A 13,230-nucleotide genomic window follows, 5' to 3' on the forward strand; every position below is an offset into this window, starting at 1 on the left:
ATTTATGGGTCATGTCCTGGACTGACTCTGAAGCATGAAGCCAAACTCCAGTTTTGCCACACAATTACAGTTGTGATACTAAGCATACTTAGTGATACTAAGTGATACTAAGCATATACTTCCCTCAGTTTTCTTATTCTTTTGGGTTCTAGAATGCTTAGGGAAAGGTTACAGTGCTGAACATTCAAGAAGCAGCTCTTCATGCTTTGGAGACTTAGGCAGCTTACTGCTTTCTCCTTCCTAGTCCTGTTACATCTTCAGTTTCTTATCTTCTTTTAAATATGTCACTGCCAAGAGCTGCTATGCCCAGCATATTTTTCTTTTTTTCCATCCTTGTCAATCCAGTCTCATGAAGCTGACGTGAAAAGAGAAGGTGTAACCAAGGTTGCCCAAGTGACGTCTCATTTCCATAGTATCGGTAATCCATTAATAGAGAAGACAGTGGCAACCTGTGAAATCAGACCTTTTCAAAACATAACAGAGTTTAGATACATTCTTTTTGCATCAAATAGAATTGTAACTTTTGTGTAGTGTTTGTGTGTGTGCTAGGTATTTCTAAGTATATGTGATAATCAGAAGCATTGCAAGCACCTTTTAACTTCTGATGGTGATTATGAAATGTTACTTTAGTCACAGATGTGGATATTACAGGTTCCATGATGCTTAAATGTGCTACAGATGGAGACAAAGAGCGAGAGCTTGAAGAAAACAAATGAGCAAAATAAAATATCACGTACGGTGTTGTTTTATAGTCTGTTTCCTGGAAAGACCTACCCTACTCCTTTAATGGTCCATCCCTTATGAAACAGTATTCTTTGTATGTGTTGGAAAAGTTAGGTAGGATGCAGTTAAAAACCTGCAGTAGCCTGTCATGTATGGAAATGTACAGTCTGAACAAAATGAAGAAATTCCATCACAAGCAAAACTTCACTGATATCTCTCAATGCATCTTGCCTGCTGAAGGATTTCAGAAATAGGCCTCAAACCATAGGCTGAACCATGTAATATTTAAAGCCAGTTATGAGCAAGAGCAAGTCTGTTAACAAGGCAATTCACAATGCTATCATGTCATGATTTAAGGAGCAGTTTGCTTATCGAAGGTCCTTATTGGCGATTTATAACTATATTCTATCACTTAAGTCATCCCGTATAGTGATTCTGTGTTAAGTACCCCCATTAGAAGAGAAGGTATGTGTATAAATTAAAATCACGTGTTTAACATTCATGTGAAGAATTGAGCATCAAATGTGCTTTTTATTTTTTTGTCCTCTAGTTGCCAGTAACGTACTTGCTTTTTTCGGAGTGAACGGTGAAGTGACCTTTAATAGTTACTGTCAGAGTTACAACACAGAGGACATGATTACTCCCCCATCCCCCAAAACAACAAGGTGTCCAGCATGAACCCAGCGTTCACCCTGTGTTCTGATCCCTTAATGCTTTCCTGATGTCAGGCACAGCACAATGACTGGTTGGAGATTTTAAGAAGACCAAACTGTTTTGATGTGATGTGTCAGAAATGTTTCCGCTTCCTGATTTCTTCAGAGATATCAGTGTGAGGGGTTTTCTTTTAAGGTAGAATCCTAGGTACATAGTGTAAAAGTTAATGATAAAATCATTCTTAAGCATGTAAGCCTAAAACACGACCCAGAGATAACATGCCTCTGATTTGACTGGCAACAAAATGTGGAAGACGTTATCTCTGCAGGTCAGGAGGGGAATACAATGTTGTTACCTTTGTAAAATCTGTGAGCTTCCTTTCTAGTGCATGTTTTCAGGCATTTAGTTGCTTTACCTTGTATTGTTATATTCCTCCTTCTGTTTGTAATAATCGTTTGGAATTTCACGTGTATGATTCATGTCAGAAACTCAGTGTATTAAATGGTTTAAAAATATGTAGTAACAAAGACCGAGTGTCCAATATACAGAATTATTTAAAGAAATACTAGGATGCTACTAGAATAGAACTGTTAGTGCTCTTTCTTTTATACATTTCATTTGCATATGAAACAAACCATGCATTGGTATTCTTTGTGTGTCACAACATATGTTTTGTCATTACTGAGTGTGTTTGTCAAAGAATACTTATGATTCCCATCAGCCTATACCCACACATCTGACTGTAGCCTATAGCTGTAAAATCTTAAAATTTGCAGTTACTGATTTCGGTAGTTATCCTCCATAAGGACATTTTCATTTTTCTGTTCAAAGGGTACAGTTATAAAGCATTAATTGAAATGAAAAGAACAGCTCTGGGCATCTAAAAAAATCTTTTCAGGCTTTTGGCAAGCTCTGGCAAATTACATTTATCAGGTTTATATTCAATTCTGTGCTGGGGATTTTAGAGGGACCTGCAAACAGGTGTCTGTGAGTATTTTCAAGCATTGGTCTTTCAAGTTAAGCATGTGAATACTATTGTCAGAAATCATTATTATCTGTAGATACTGTTATGGGGTTTTTGGAAACCTTAATAATGTGTAAAGAAAGGGAGCTAGCTTCACTGTGAAAATTCACGAGAAATGGTGGCAAGGTTTATAGAGAAAACTAAGATTTGTTATGTGTAATTATTATTTAAAAAACAGACTTCCTTTTACATTCCCCTTTTTAGTAGAAACAAATGATCCTATAAAGTCACCCCTTCAGTGCTCTACGAGAATCTGCTATGATGTACAAGTCTGACTGTTTTCATGCAGTAGAAAATGTGCACACTGACTTACTGCCTGGTTTGTGGTTCTTTTAAAGACACCCTTTCTGGACTGTAAAATTAATTTCCTGAAAGAGAGGTTCAAATCTGACTTGGAAGTAGATAGAACTAGGAAAGTGGTTTTAAGTTTTGCCAGGAGGAGCCCACAGATGGATTGTAGGTCAATGTGATGCTTTTGTGCTGGTGGCTGTTATTTGTTTTTTAAAAGAACTTTGAACATGAGGTATTATGTTAGTAAAAGTTTTCATAGGTCTTGCCCCACTGCCTAATGCCTTTAGTTTTCAGGGGTGTTTCTTGCTCCACTATACTGTCAGTATCTACCTTTTGCTAGACTGACTTCTGGCCAAAAGGTAATAGGTAGGATGAATGTTTGGAGCTTGACACGTGCTAACTGGTACTCAATAGGTTCACATTACAGCCTTTCCTGTACTCAGGGCAGTAGTTTCCATCTCTTTTATTAATCTCTTAATTTTAATGAAATTCACAGGGACTTGGTCTGTTTCAGGACTTATTCTCTAGCCTTTGTCCGGTTTACCAAACAATCTCAGCAGTAGTTAAAGCAGATTTACAGGCAACCAGTAAAAGGTGAGGCTGTGTTACTCACTTCGTTATAAAAACAGATTAACAAAGTAAAATTACCTAAGCCTCCCTAGAGTGGAAAGCAGTGCTTTGCATACAAAGCAAGATACTGCTGCTTAGTAGTGTTGTACCTTGCTGGGAGTTGTTGCGTCCACATACTGTTGATTTCTGAACACCAGCTGATGCCAGAGCTGCTGTGATCAGAAGAGGATATGAAGAATAAAGATATTAGAGGTGGAGATATGGGCAGGAAAATAAGTTTGAAAGTTTTCTTTTATTTAGAAGGGAACTTCTATATAAACCAGAGCTAATTGGCATGCGTTGAAGCATGTGGTACCAGAACAGACCAGTATATTAAGGATTATTTTGAATACAGGGGTGTAGGGTGGCAGAATGTTGGCCTTTTTTGAAAATGTACATTTTTGTTTTGTTATTTTTACCATAAAAATTGCTATATAAAACTATTTCAGTTTATCATGTAATCTTCTAGAATTCTGCATGTCAGAACGAGATAGAAGGGTCTTTGCAACCGTCACAAAAAGAAGTCGCTTTGTTACTGCTTAGTAGAGTAACTTTCATATACCTAAAGGTAGCATTACCTGTAGATTCACCGGGGAGCTCACATGTTCAATTGATTTCTGCCAGAATCCTCAGAATTATTTGTTTAGAGGTTTAGTCTGGTGATACTTTTTGGTTACAGGCCACTGGTACATATCCATAGTTTATGCAATATACTAGATTATGAAAATCAAGTAATAAATAGTGGCATCTGTTTTTTTTACCACATTTTAGACTTGGGCTTTATAACTTGTCAGCTTAGCCTTGTCTGTTCTTAAATAAATGGAGTACTTTGGTTCCCATAAAAAAGAATAATTCCTCTGCTTGTTTTTCTCTCCTTTAGTGGAAGACCAAATATTCCAAGTTGGTTTTCAGAAAATCTGATACAGTACCCGAAGAGCTCCATCAGATGGTACAAGAAGGCTTTTTGACCTTGCGGGAACACGATTGTTTCTTTCAAGATCTTGTACGGATCAAAGGAAGAGATTTTGTTACCCCAGTGTCTCGTATATTAATTGGAAACCCAGGATGCACTTACAAGTACTTGAACACAAGATTATTTACAGTTCCTTGGCCTACTGAAGGTTATGATATCAAATATTGCAGTCCTCAAGTACATGATGCTTGTAAAGCATTAATCAGACTTAATGACTACTTGCATATAGAAGCAGTCAAGGCATTACAAGGACAAAATTTGCTTGAGACCAAAGAAATTAAAGATACCACTGTAACAGATAGGGAGCAAAATTTTCCTACTTCTCTTATGGAGAAAGGGTCTGTTTCAAAAGATCAAAGCATTTGTGTACTAGAGGATAACTATATAAGTCTAAAGAACAGAACATCTTATAACTTGACTTTATTAAATTATATGGATCCACTACAAATGCTGTACTTGAAACAAGAGCCTTATTTTGGAATGGGGAACATGGCAGTGAGCTGGCACCATGATGAGAATCTTGTTGAAAGGTCAACGGTTGCTGTGTACAGTTACAGCTGTGAAGGTGAGTGATGGGAGGTAGGAGTCGACTAGTGATAGAAATATCTAAAATCCCTGAAGCTCTTTTATGTTCCCTTGTACATAAGCACATCTGCATGCTAGTCTAGGTTTGTTGTGTGCTTTCATTGTGGTACTTTTCACATTTAAGCCTTATGTTTATTTCTCTAAAAATGTGTACAAAATATAGCTGTGTTTTGTGCTGCAGGTTTATCAGTTTTTCTTAAAGTAGGTTTAAAAATTGATACGATTAACTTCCTGACTAAAAGCCAGGAAATCAAAATCTCTCAAACACCTATTTCGGGTTGATGCCTGTGTATATGTTCTATCCTTTAAAATGTACCCTTGTAGCTGAGATTACTGTCTTTATTGTGTTATTTATCATATATGGACTTGCTTCTGCTTTATGCTGATTTTACTACTCTTCTTTTTTGGAAAGATAGATTTTAGGTTGGTTTTGTATAAAAGTATTACTGTATTTACTTGGAAGTACGTACGTTTTGTCTAGGCATGCTGTAGTGCTAATGCATGTTTTGCAGAGGACTTGCCAATGTTTCTGTAGTTGGGAAGGGCAGAAGTGTTTCCATTAAAAGACCTATTGTCTGACAGGCTTTGCAGGCTTTTAGTTATTTAAAAAGATTTAAATGCAGCATTAGAGGGAAAACGTGTGAAGAGTCATCAAGTGTTTAATTTTAATTTAAAATATCTTTCCCATTTTTAATTTTAAGATCAGACATGAAGATTTTTGTTTCTTTTCTTCCTAACAATTTTTGTACAAAGCCTTGGATTTTTTTATAATGGCTTCCAGTTTTGCAAGCATCAGATTACAATTTGGACACTTGATTTGAATTTGCAAATGCTCCGTTTTGTTTCGTAATTCATAACTGATTTTTGATCCTTCCAAATGTATCAGTGCTTATAGTATTATTCTATTCAGTTCCATATCACTTTGTGTTGGTGGTTTCTACAGTTGACCAAGTCCATCAATATTTACTATATCTCTTAGGAACATCTCCGTAACTGGGTAGCATAAAGAAGCTCAACATCTTTTGGAAGATTGCTGTTAAATCTTTGTAGTATTGTATCTTTACTTTTTTCCCCATTTTCCATAAGCATATTTGTTTTTTACACCAGTGTGCCAGGGTCTCTTATTAGTGTTTACTCCATTGATTAATTTAGTATTGAGTCAGCATTCAATTCTTACTGTAGTGGATGAAGATTTACCACGGAGTCGTTATAGAATGCATAATAGAAAGAGTAGAGATGGTCAAACTTTTGGATGAATTAGATGAATTGATAATTGATAATTTTCTGGGAGAAAAGACTGATTCTGTGAGAAACTCAAACATAAATTAAACAAGTTCATTTTTGTTGAAACATTTTCTTTTTTCTGCTAAGTCTTGCACACTTTAGTGTCTGCTGTCTGTTCCTTAAGCTCTTCCTGGTCTCTGGTGCTCCAGACACTGAGCATCTGTGGCAGCCCCTTAGCATGGGGAAGCCAAGGCTTCCAGAGCTTCGTGGCTGGTACTAATCCATCCTGCCACAAATGTAGAATCCCCATGTTTTCACATTTTGAACAGCAGGAGCCAAGCAGTCTTAGTGAGTTATGGCAGCAATTTGTCAGAGTGTTTAGAGATGCACATCTCTGGCTATACCGTTTTCTTTTTACTTCTGTTTGTCTTTTTATATCCTTATTTGTTTGATACCCACTTATTTTTTTAAATAGTATTTAAAAAAATACTACTGTAATTGAAACAACTTTATTTTCTTGTTCGCTTGTTCAGTGTTTGATGCCATCGTGAAAATGTAATATTTGAAACTTTGATAAGTATTAATTGCAGTAGAAGCAGTTTTTAATATGCCAGAAAAGAAATGTGACAGCCAACATAAAGATATTGGAACAAGCTGATATTCTAATTAGTATCACTGTTTATGTTCTTGTTTCCGGTGTCAAATAGTTTCAAAGCAACTTCAAATGAGGTACATCTCTGACAAGAAAGTACGATAGGCCTTTTGCTTAATGCTCATCTGAATAAATATTTGCTTTCATCTACATTAAAATAAAATGTATTACACTACAGTAGATTAAAAGTGGGTTATCAAGTTATAAGAATGTGTAAACTGCATGAAAGTGCATGAGTGGTAGTCACGGTGCATGTTTAGAATTGAATACATTACAGAATGTTCAATTACACTGTCACTAACACTATTCAGAATGAATTTACTTTTTGGAATTTAACATTGAACTGGAATTCCACATTTTACTAATTCAGATCTTTAATAACACATTAGCTTACAAATATCTAATCATGTGAGAACATTAAGGTAAAAACTTGTTCAGGATTTTAATATAGTGAGCTAATAACCCATATATGTATATTCCACTGTATTTATAAAAGTGAATTGCAATCTAAATACTGGTGGAATAAGGGTATTTTCAAAAACTGGCTTCTATCCATGAAAATTTCCTAATGAATGGTTTTCCCTCAGGTCCTTGTAAGTTTTGTAGTAAGTTTTATTGCTTAGCAGAGCAGTAATTAGTTCTAAAGATGCTCTTTGAACTAGAGACTTCCTTCAGTTACTAGCTTGAAGGAAGTGGAAAATCGCATAGTCAACTGGAAATGTCCCATCTTTCTGGATATCCAACAAACTGAGGTTGGGTAAGTAGTTCTCTGTGGATTCTTTACAGTATCTTATTTGTCTTCTTGCTGTAAGACTGGCTTGCTGTGGGTTGCCTTTTATTTTCCCTTTAACTATGCTGTCACTGATTAGATCACATAAAGCCTCTTTTTCAGTAATGAAGGATGGCAGAATATTTTTTCTTCATATTTTAGTGCTTATGCTCTTGGTACCTTTGGACGTGGCTTTCCAAATGTGAATTTGTAAGAACAGTGTTGATAAATCTTATGCTTTTTGTGAATGCCAGTTGCTAGCGAAAGTTAAAATGTTAATACAGTTTAACTGGCCAGTTATTCAGTGGCTTTTCAGTAATAAGGCAGAAGAAATAACTCGGGTAGACACTCATTCTTTCCTACCAGCTGCTGAAAAGCAAAGCATACTCTGCTTTTTTTTCACTTTTAGCATCTATCATATATAAATTGCTATGATTCCCTAAAGTAAAATGTACATATTTCATTAATTGTTGAATATGCGCCCAAATTATTTTAAATTCTGGAAAAATCAATCAATCTGTAAAAAAAAAAAAAGGTTTTTTTTCCTTTATCAGTGGTCAGTTGGATTTAATGGCAAAGTAGATGTTTACAGTCCTACTTGTTTCCAGAGAAGTTTTGGCAGTGGTTCTGTTGTTGAAGAAATTGTATTTGATTTGAAATTGCATTTAGGCTATAGGCATTGCAGCTTGACTTGAATAGAGAACATTGAGGTTTCAGTGTCAAAATCCTCTCAAACTCACATTGAAGATTTTGGTGCCAAATAGCAAAGAAACCTTTCAAGGCTACTTTTACTTTCTGTGCTGTGGAACAATAACCAAACTAGATCCAGGAAAACAAGTTTCATGTTCTTCTAACCTAACCATGACCCAAACCTGATAAGATCAGGTGTTACAGCTGGAACAATTCTGAAATTTGAACCTCTAGTTAGAAGCATAATATTGTGGCCAATTTTCTGCAGCTACCTTCTCTCTTTCATGGTTCTACCTTAATTAGAGGTTTGATGAGGTACTGTTGTTATGTAGTGGTAAGCTTGTTGCCTGGCTGCACCATTTCATTTTGGATGCAAATGTAAAGGTTTCTTGCAGGCCAAATTCTATAAATCTTTAGTGAACTGAATTCAAATTTGCAGAGTGTTTTATTATATTTCCATTAAAAACTGCTACATTTGACCATTTCTTTGTCATCTACTTCAAAATAAATACATGTTCAAGGTCCACGTGATTTGCTCTCAATACCTATAGTTTAGATGCATCCAAATGTTTTCATTTAAATGTAACTATAATTATATCAATGAATATACAGCTTTCAGTCATGCTAGATGTGTTCCAGACAGAATTCAATAACAAATTTTTGTGTAAGAACTTGTCAGTGCTAGCTAGAGATACACTGCAAATGTTAAGGTGTTGTTTTTTTTCCTGCTCTCACTTTCAGAATAGCTTGCATTTAAAAGCGAGTCACGGCTTGCTTCTATTTGTTACCAAAATAATATAGTAGGAGCAATCAGTTCCAATTGCTGCTGATAATTGAAGGTGAAATAATTGAGAATATAGAGAAAAGGAGACTGTGAGCTACATTTGAACTCGGTACTTAAGCAATAAAAAATTTATCAAACTGCAAAAAATAAGTCATTTTAACGAGCACATTCCAAAGGTGCTGGATTTATGAGGAGACCCCAGGAAACTTTGATTGAAATTGCTGTCTCTGATTGTAGTTCTATATTTTATTGGTGCCATATTGTGAACAGTGCTGCTGCCAAAGTGAATGGGAAAGCAGCATAACAGAGAGAGTTAACCCAGAAAGGTTACCTCTTTTTATAATTTCCATGATGTATTGCATTAAAAATGCCTTGAAAGCCATCCTATTTGCAGTTTTCAGAAAACATTTTTCTTAAATTAAGTTACAATTTATCTGAACAGGGCAGAAAATATGAAAGCCCCTTGAAGACTTTAGTATTGATTTTTCTGAGTATTTGCTAGCTCTTGTTTTCTCATTTGTGTGCTCCTTGATAGAAAGGCCTAGAGCTGCTCCTGAGCCAAAGCTTCAGCTGGAAGAGAACTGCAACGGTGGAGGGAGGCAAGATGGGGACTGAGCCTACAGTAGCAGTTTTAACCAAAAACTTTAAATTGGCTTTTTAAAAGATTTTGGCTCTCTGCTTCTTGAATTTAGGCAATGTTTCATTGATGTACAGTCGGCTACTCCCAACTAAATAATCACTAACCATGTCAGCTGAATGAGTTGAGTATTTCTTGAAGTGCGAGTTCAGTATCATTTCTTATGTGTACACAATAAATTGAGTTATAGATCTTTTGTAGAATTAAATGAAGATAAAAGCTTTGAAATTTATTACATGAAAGCACATTTGAAACGGACGGTGAAATGGACACATGCAGTTACCAACTTATAAGCCATAATGAGACATGCTACATAGTTGATTATTTCTAACCATTCGCTGCTGCTCTGTGCCAGCTGCTTATTAAAACTTCATCTTCTCCCTGTCAAAATAGTCAGATACTTTAACCATAAAACTGTTATACCATAGCTCTCACATATCTTATTATAAATGCTGACTGTATCTTTCAATTTATACTGCAGTGAAGTAAGCTTATGAAAATAGTTCTGAGGGATTAAGCTCTAAATACTGTTTCTATGCAGTGGATTATTTTTTCCCCAAGCTCAACACATTCATGTTGCTTAATGATAAGAGTAATGTTGTGACAAATGTATTGAAGCTTCATTGGCTCTTGCACGTGTTATCTAGCATGTTTGACTAATAATTCTGAGAAAAGAACGGCAGATATGATTCCAAGATTCACTCTAACTTCCGTATGCTTTGTGCCCATTATTTCACCTCACTTTGCAAGTATGTAAACAAATGAAATGGTTCATAAAATGCTTTGGCAGTTTGACTTGAATTCTTTTACAAGTTACCTATTTTTGTAACAGTGTTGCTGCATTTTTCTTTTTTCTTTCTTGCTTATAGTTTTAGTAATGTCATTTAGTAATTATGTGTATTTCAGAACATCAGAAAAACATGAATCCGTTACAATTTTGCCCTGATTTGCCTTTATTTTGTAGTAAACATCAAGTTTTCACTTTAGTGAAGTTGCTTGCAAAGAATTCTTGATCTCCAATGGCTTTTTTTTTTTTGTTACCTATTACATACTTTTGAATTTGAAGATGGTGATTGTACTGAGTGGACATTATAGGAAGTTTAAGCCTTTTAAGATTATAACAGTGTGGGATATCATTAAGTCTGTATTGTTAGACCAGATTTTGTTTTTTATGGTTCGCGCCTTGCGTGTCATCTTTGTGCTGTTTCCCTTTGTCTCTTTAAAGGTTCAGCTGTGGAAGAAAGTAGCAAACAAAACCAGAAGGGACGAGACCCAGCTTTTTGGCATGTGGGCCTGAAGGTAGCATGGGACATAGAGACACCCGGATTAGCAATACCACTTCACCAAGGAGACTTCTACTTGATGCTTGGTAATTTTCAAGGGCTAAGTAGATAAACTTTCTGTTGAAAATGGAGAAAATGACACTTCTTTTAATATAAATCATCATACTTTCCTTTTAGTTTGGAGCTCCCTTATTTAGGAAGACATGAGTGCTGGCTAGAGCATATGATAAATTCTTCCCTCCCTGCCCACATCCAGTGTATTTTGGGGAGTGTGTTTTTCCTACTGTTTCTTTCACTTCCCAGCTAAAAATGGAAAATACTTTTTGAGCCTTTTCTGTGTGTTGTGCAGTTAGATTTTCTAGTCCAAGTCAGGCTTCAGGCCATTCTTCTGGATCTTGAGGAGTGAGCTGCATCTGTCCCATCCTTGCATATACAGATACTGATTCTTAATGCAGTTTTCCTGAGTAACTGTGAGCATCTTTGTCTATTATATTCAACAAAAAACATTGCTGTTCTTGAGTTTGGCTTATACAGTGACAGTGTATTTTGTAAGTTCTGACTGTAGCAGTCTTAAAGGTTCTTGAAGTTTCAACCATTATGCTGATCTGTGGAGGTTTATTGGTTGCTAGTTTTAGACATGGCACTTGTCTCCTGCTGCACTTTTCCATGTGTGTATTCAAACGTACTGTTTCCTAGTAGTGGGATTATACTAAGATGATAATGAACAGAGCTGTCATACTCCAAGAGTAAGTCTCAATGTCTCAAGTGTAGAGGATTAAGAAAAATAAAATTAAATTGAGTTCATTTACTTGAGCAGCTGAGCTCATGCAGTAAGGTCTTTCCATTATAAAAACAACGTAAGAACTGTAATTAAGGTTTGTTAACACGAAGTCTATTGCTTTCTCTTTTGGCTTGCATTTCAAGAGAGTTATTTTTCTTGATTAAACAAATTTAGATATAAATCATGACTCAACACATCAACAAGGCTTCTGATATCATCGTGTTTGCCATCGTTTAGTGACTTGGCTTGACAGATATTGTGTTGGAAGAGTTACAGTACTTGCAGTGCTCCCTATTTGTGTTTGTGGCTTGGAAGGCAAACACCATGGAACATCCCTAAAGTGACCTGCCACACCGCCAACTTGTTGGGCCAAACAGTCTTTTCATGTCTAACTTTCACTTTTATCTTCCAACAAGTACGATAACTGTTTCTTTACTGCAATCAAAAAACATTTACTCTCCCTTGTTCATGGTTAGCTCATCACATCCTATGCGCTGCTATCAATGAAGTAACTTGCATAAAAGAACTGGACTGTCTGTGCTCTTCAGTATGTTCAGACTTGTACAGATCAAGTGTTAAGATGTGAGATCCTTTGGCAGAGTGGTGTGGATGTGCCTCCCTTTTTGTATTTTTGAGGATGTAGAATAGCAGCCCAGAGGGAAAGAGATGTTTCTTATGTGAAAGTGAAGTGGCATCTAAATATTCCTATAAAGCCGATTATTGATGCATTTTTGTGCAGTAGCAGTTATGGCACCGAGCAAGCTTGTCATTTAATCCGTACTGACTGGAAAGTTTGTACATACACAGCTTTGGTGGGCAACAGATTCAGAAGGCAAGTAATAAAAGAAGGGGGTCTTATGTTGCAAAATACTATGGGTTGTAGTTGATTGAGTTACCGGATCATAAGGAGTGGTGGTTTGTTTTGGTTTTTGTTTTTTATTGCCAGATGGAATTTATAAACAGTAACTGAAGTATTATCAGGGATGCTATGGGAAGGGTGGGTCAGAAAGTTAGTTTATTTAAGACATAACATCATGATCGTATTTAGATGGAAACAAAGGATATATTAAACACTCTTTTGAAGATGATGTGTAAATCACTTTCTTATTAATACTTTGTGAAGAGCTACAGATTTTGAGCTCTGTAGGCCAGGTGTTTGGTAATCTCCCCTGAATTTCCATAGCCCTTGTATTTTATTTCTCAATTACTTCTAAAAAAATATATATAATTTTATAGTATGAGGGAATATTCTCAAATCAACCCTTTTATTAGTTTTCTATGTACAACAGAACTGCATTTATCATTTTTGCATGAAGTGAAAGACAATATAACTATGCGTATACAGTTTAGTATATTTTTTTAATCCTCAGTTTTTTTTAAACTGACTTTTAAGAGGAGGCATCTTGAGAATGCCATCTGAAAGTTACAGTATGAAAACATTGTGTAAAAAATAACTTGATGGTAAAGAAGCCAATTTTAGATTCATTTATCTTGTGTGTTTATACATCATGTGTTCCAGAACCTTATTTCAGTAGGTAGTCTTATCTTGCT

General features: G+C 35.7%; 1 protein-coding gene across 4 annotated transcripts in view; it reads left to right on the top strand.

The window, feature by feature from the left end:
* Positions 1–13,230, top strand: part of FTO (FTO alpha-ketoglutarate dependent dioxygenase) — a 215,262-nt gene that overhangs the window by 36,923 nt on the left and 165,109 nt on the right. For all 4 annotated transcript variants that reach the window (XM_069868659.1, XM_069868663.1, XM_069868661.1 and 1 more), the window contains exons 3-4: positions 4,182–4,839; positions 10,841–10,984. In XM_069868659.1, coding sequence (XP_069724760.1) covers positions 4,182–4,839; positions 10,841–10,984 — 802 coding nt within the window. The remainder of the gene's footprint in view (positions 1–4,181; positions 4,840–10,840; positions 10,985–13,230) is intronic.

The sequence above is a fragment of the Phaenicophaeus curvirostris genome, chromosome 14 (genome assembly GCF_032191515.1).
Source record: "Phaenicophaeus curvirostris isolate KB17595 chromosome 14, BPBGC_Pcur_1.0, whole genome shotgun sequence".
Taxonomy (NCBI): Eukaryota; Metazoa; Chordata; class Aves; order Cuculiformes; family Cuculidae; genus Phaenicophaeus; species Phaenicophaeus curvirostris.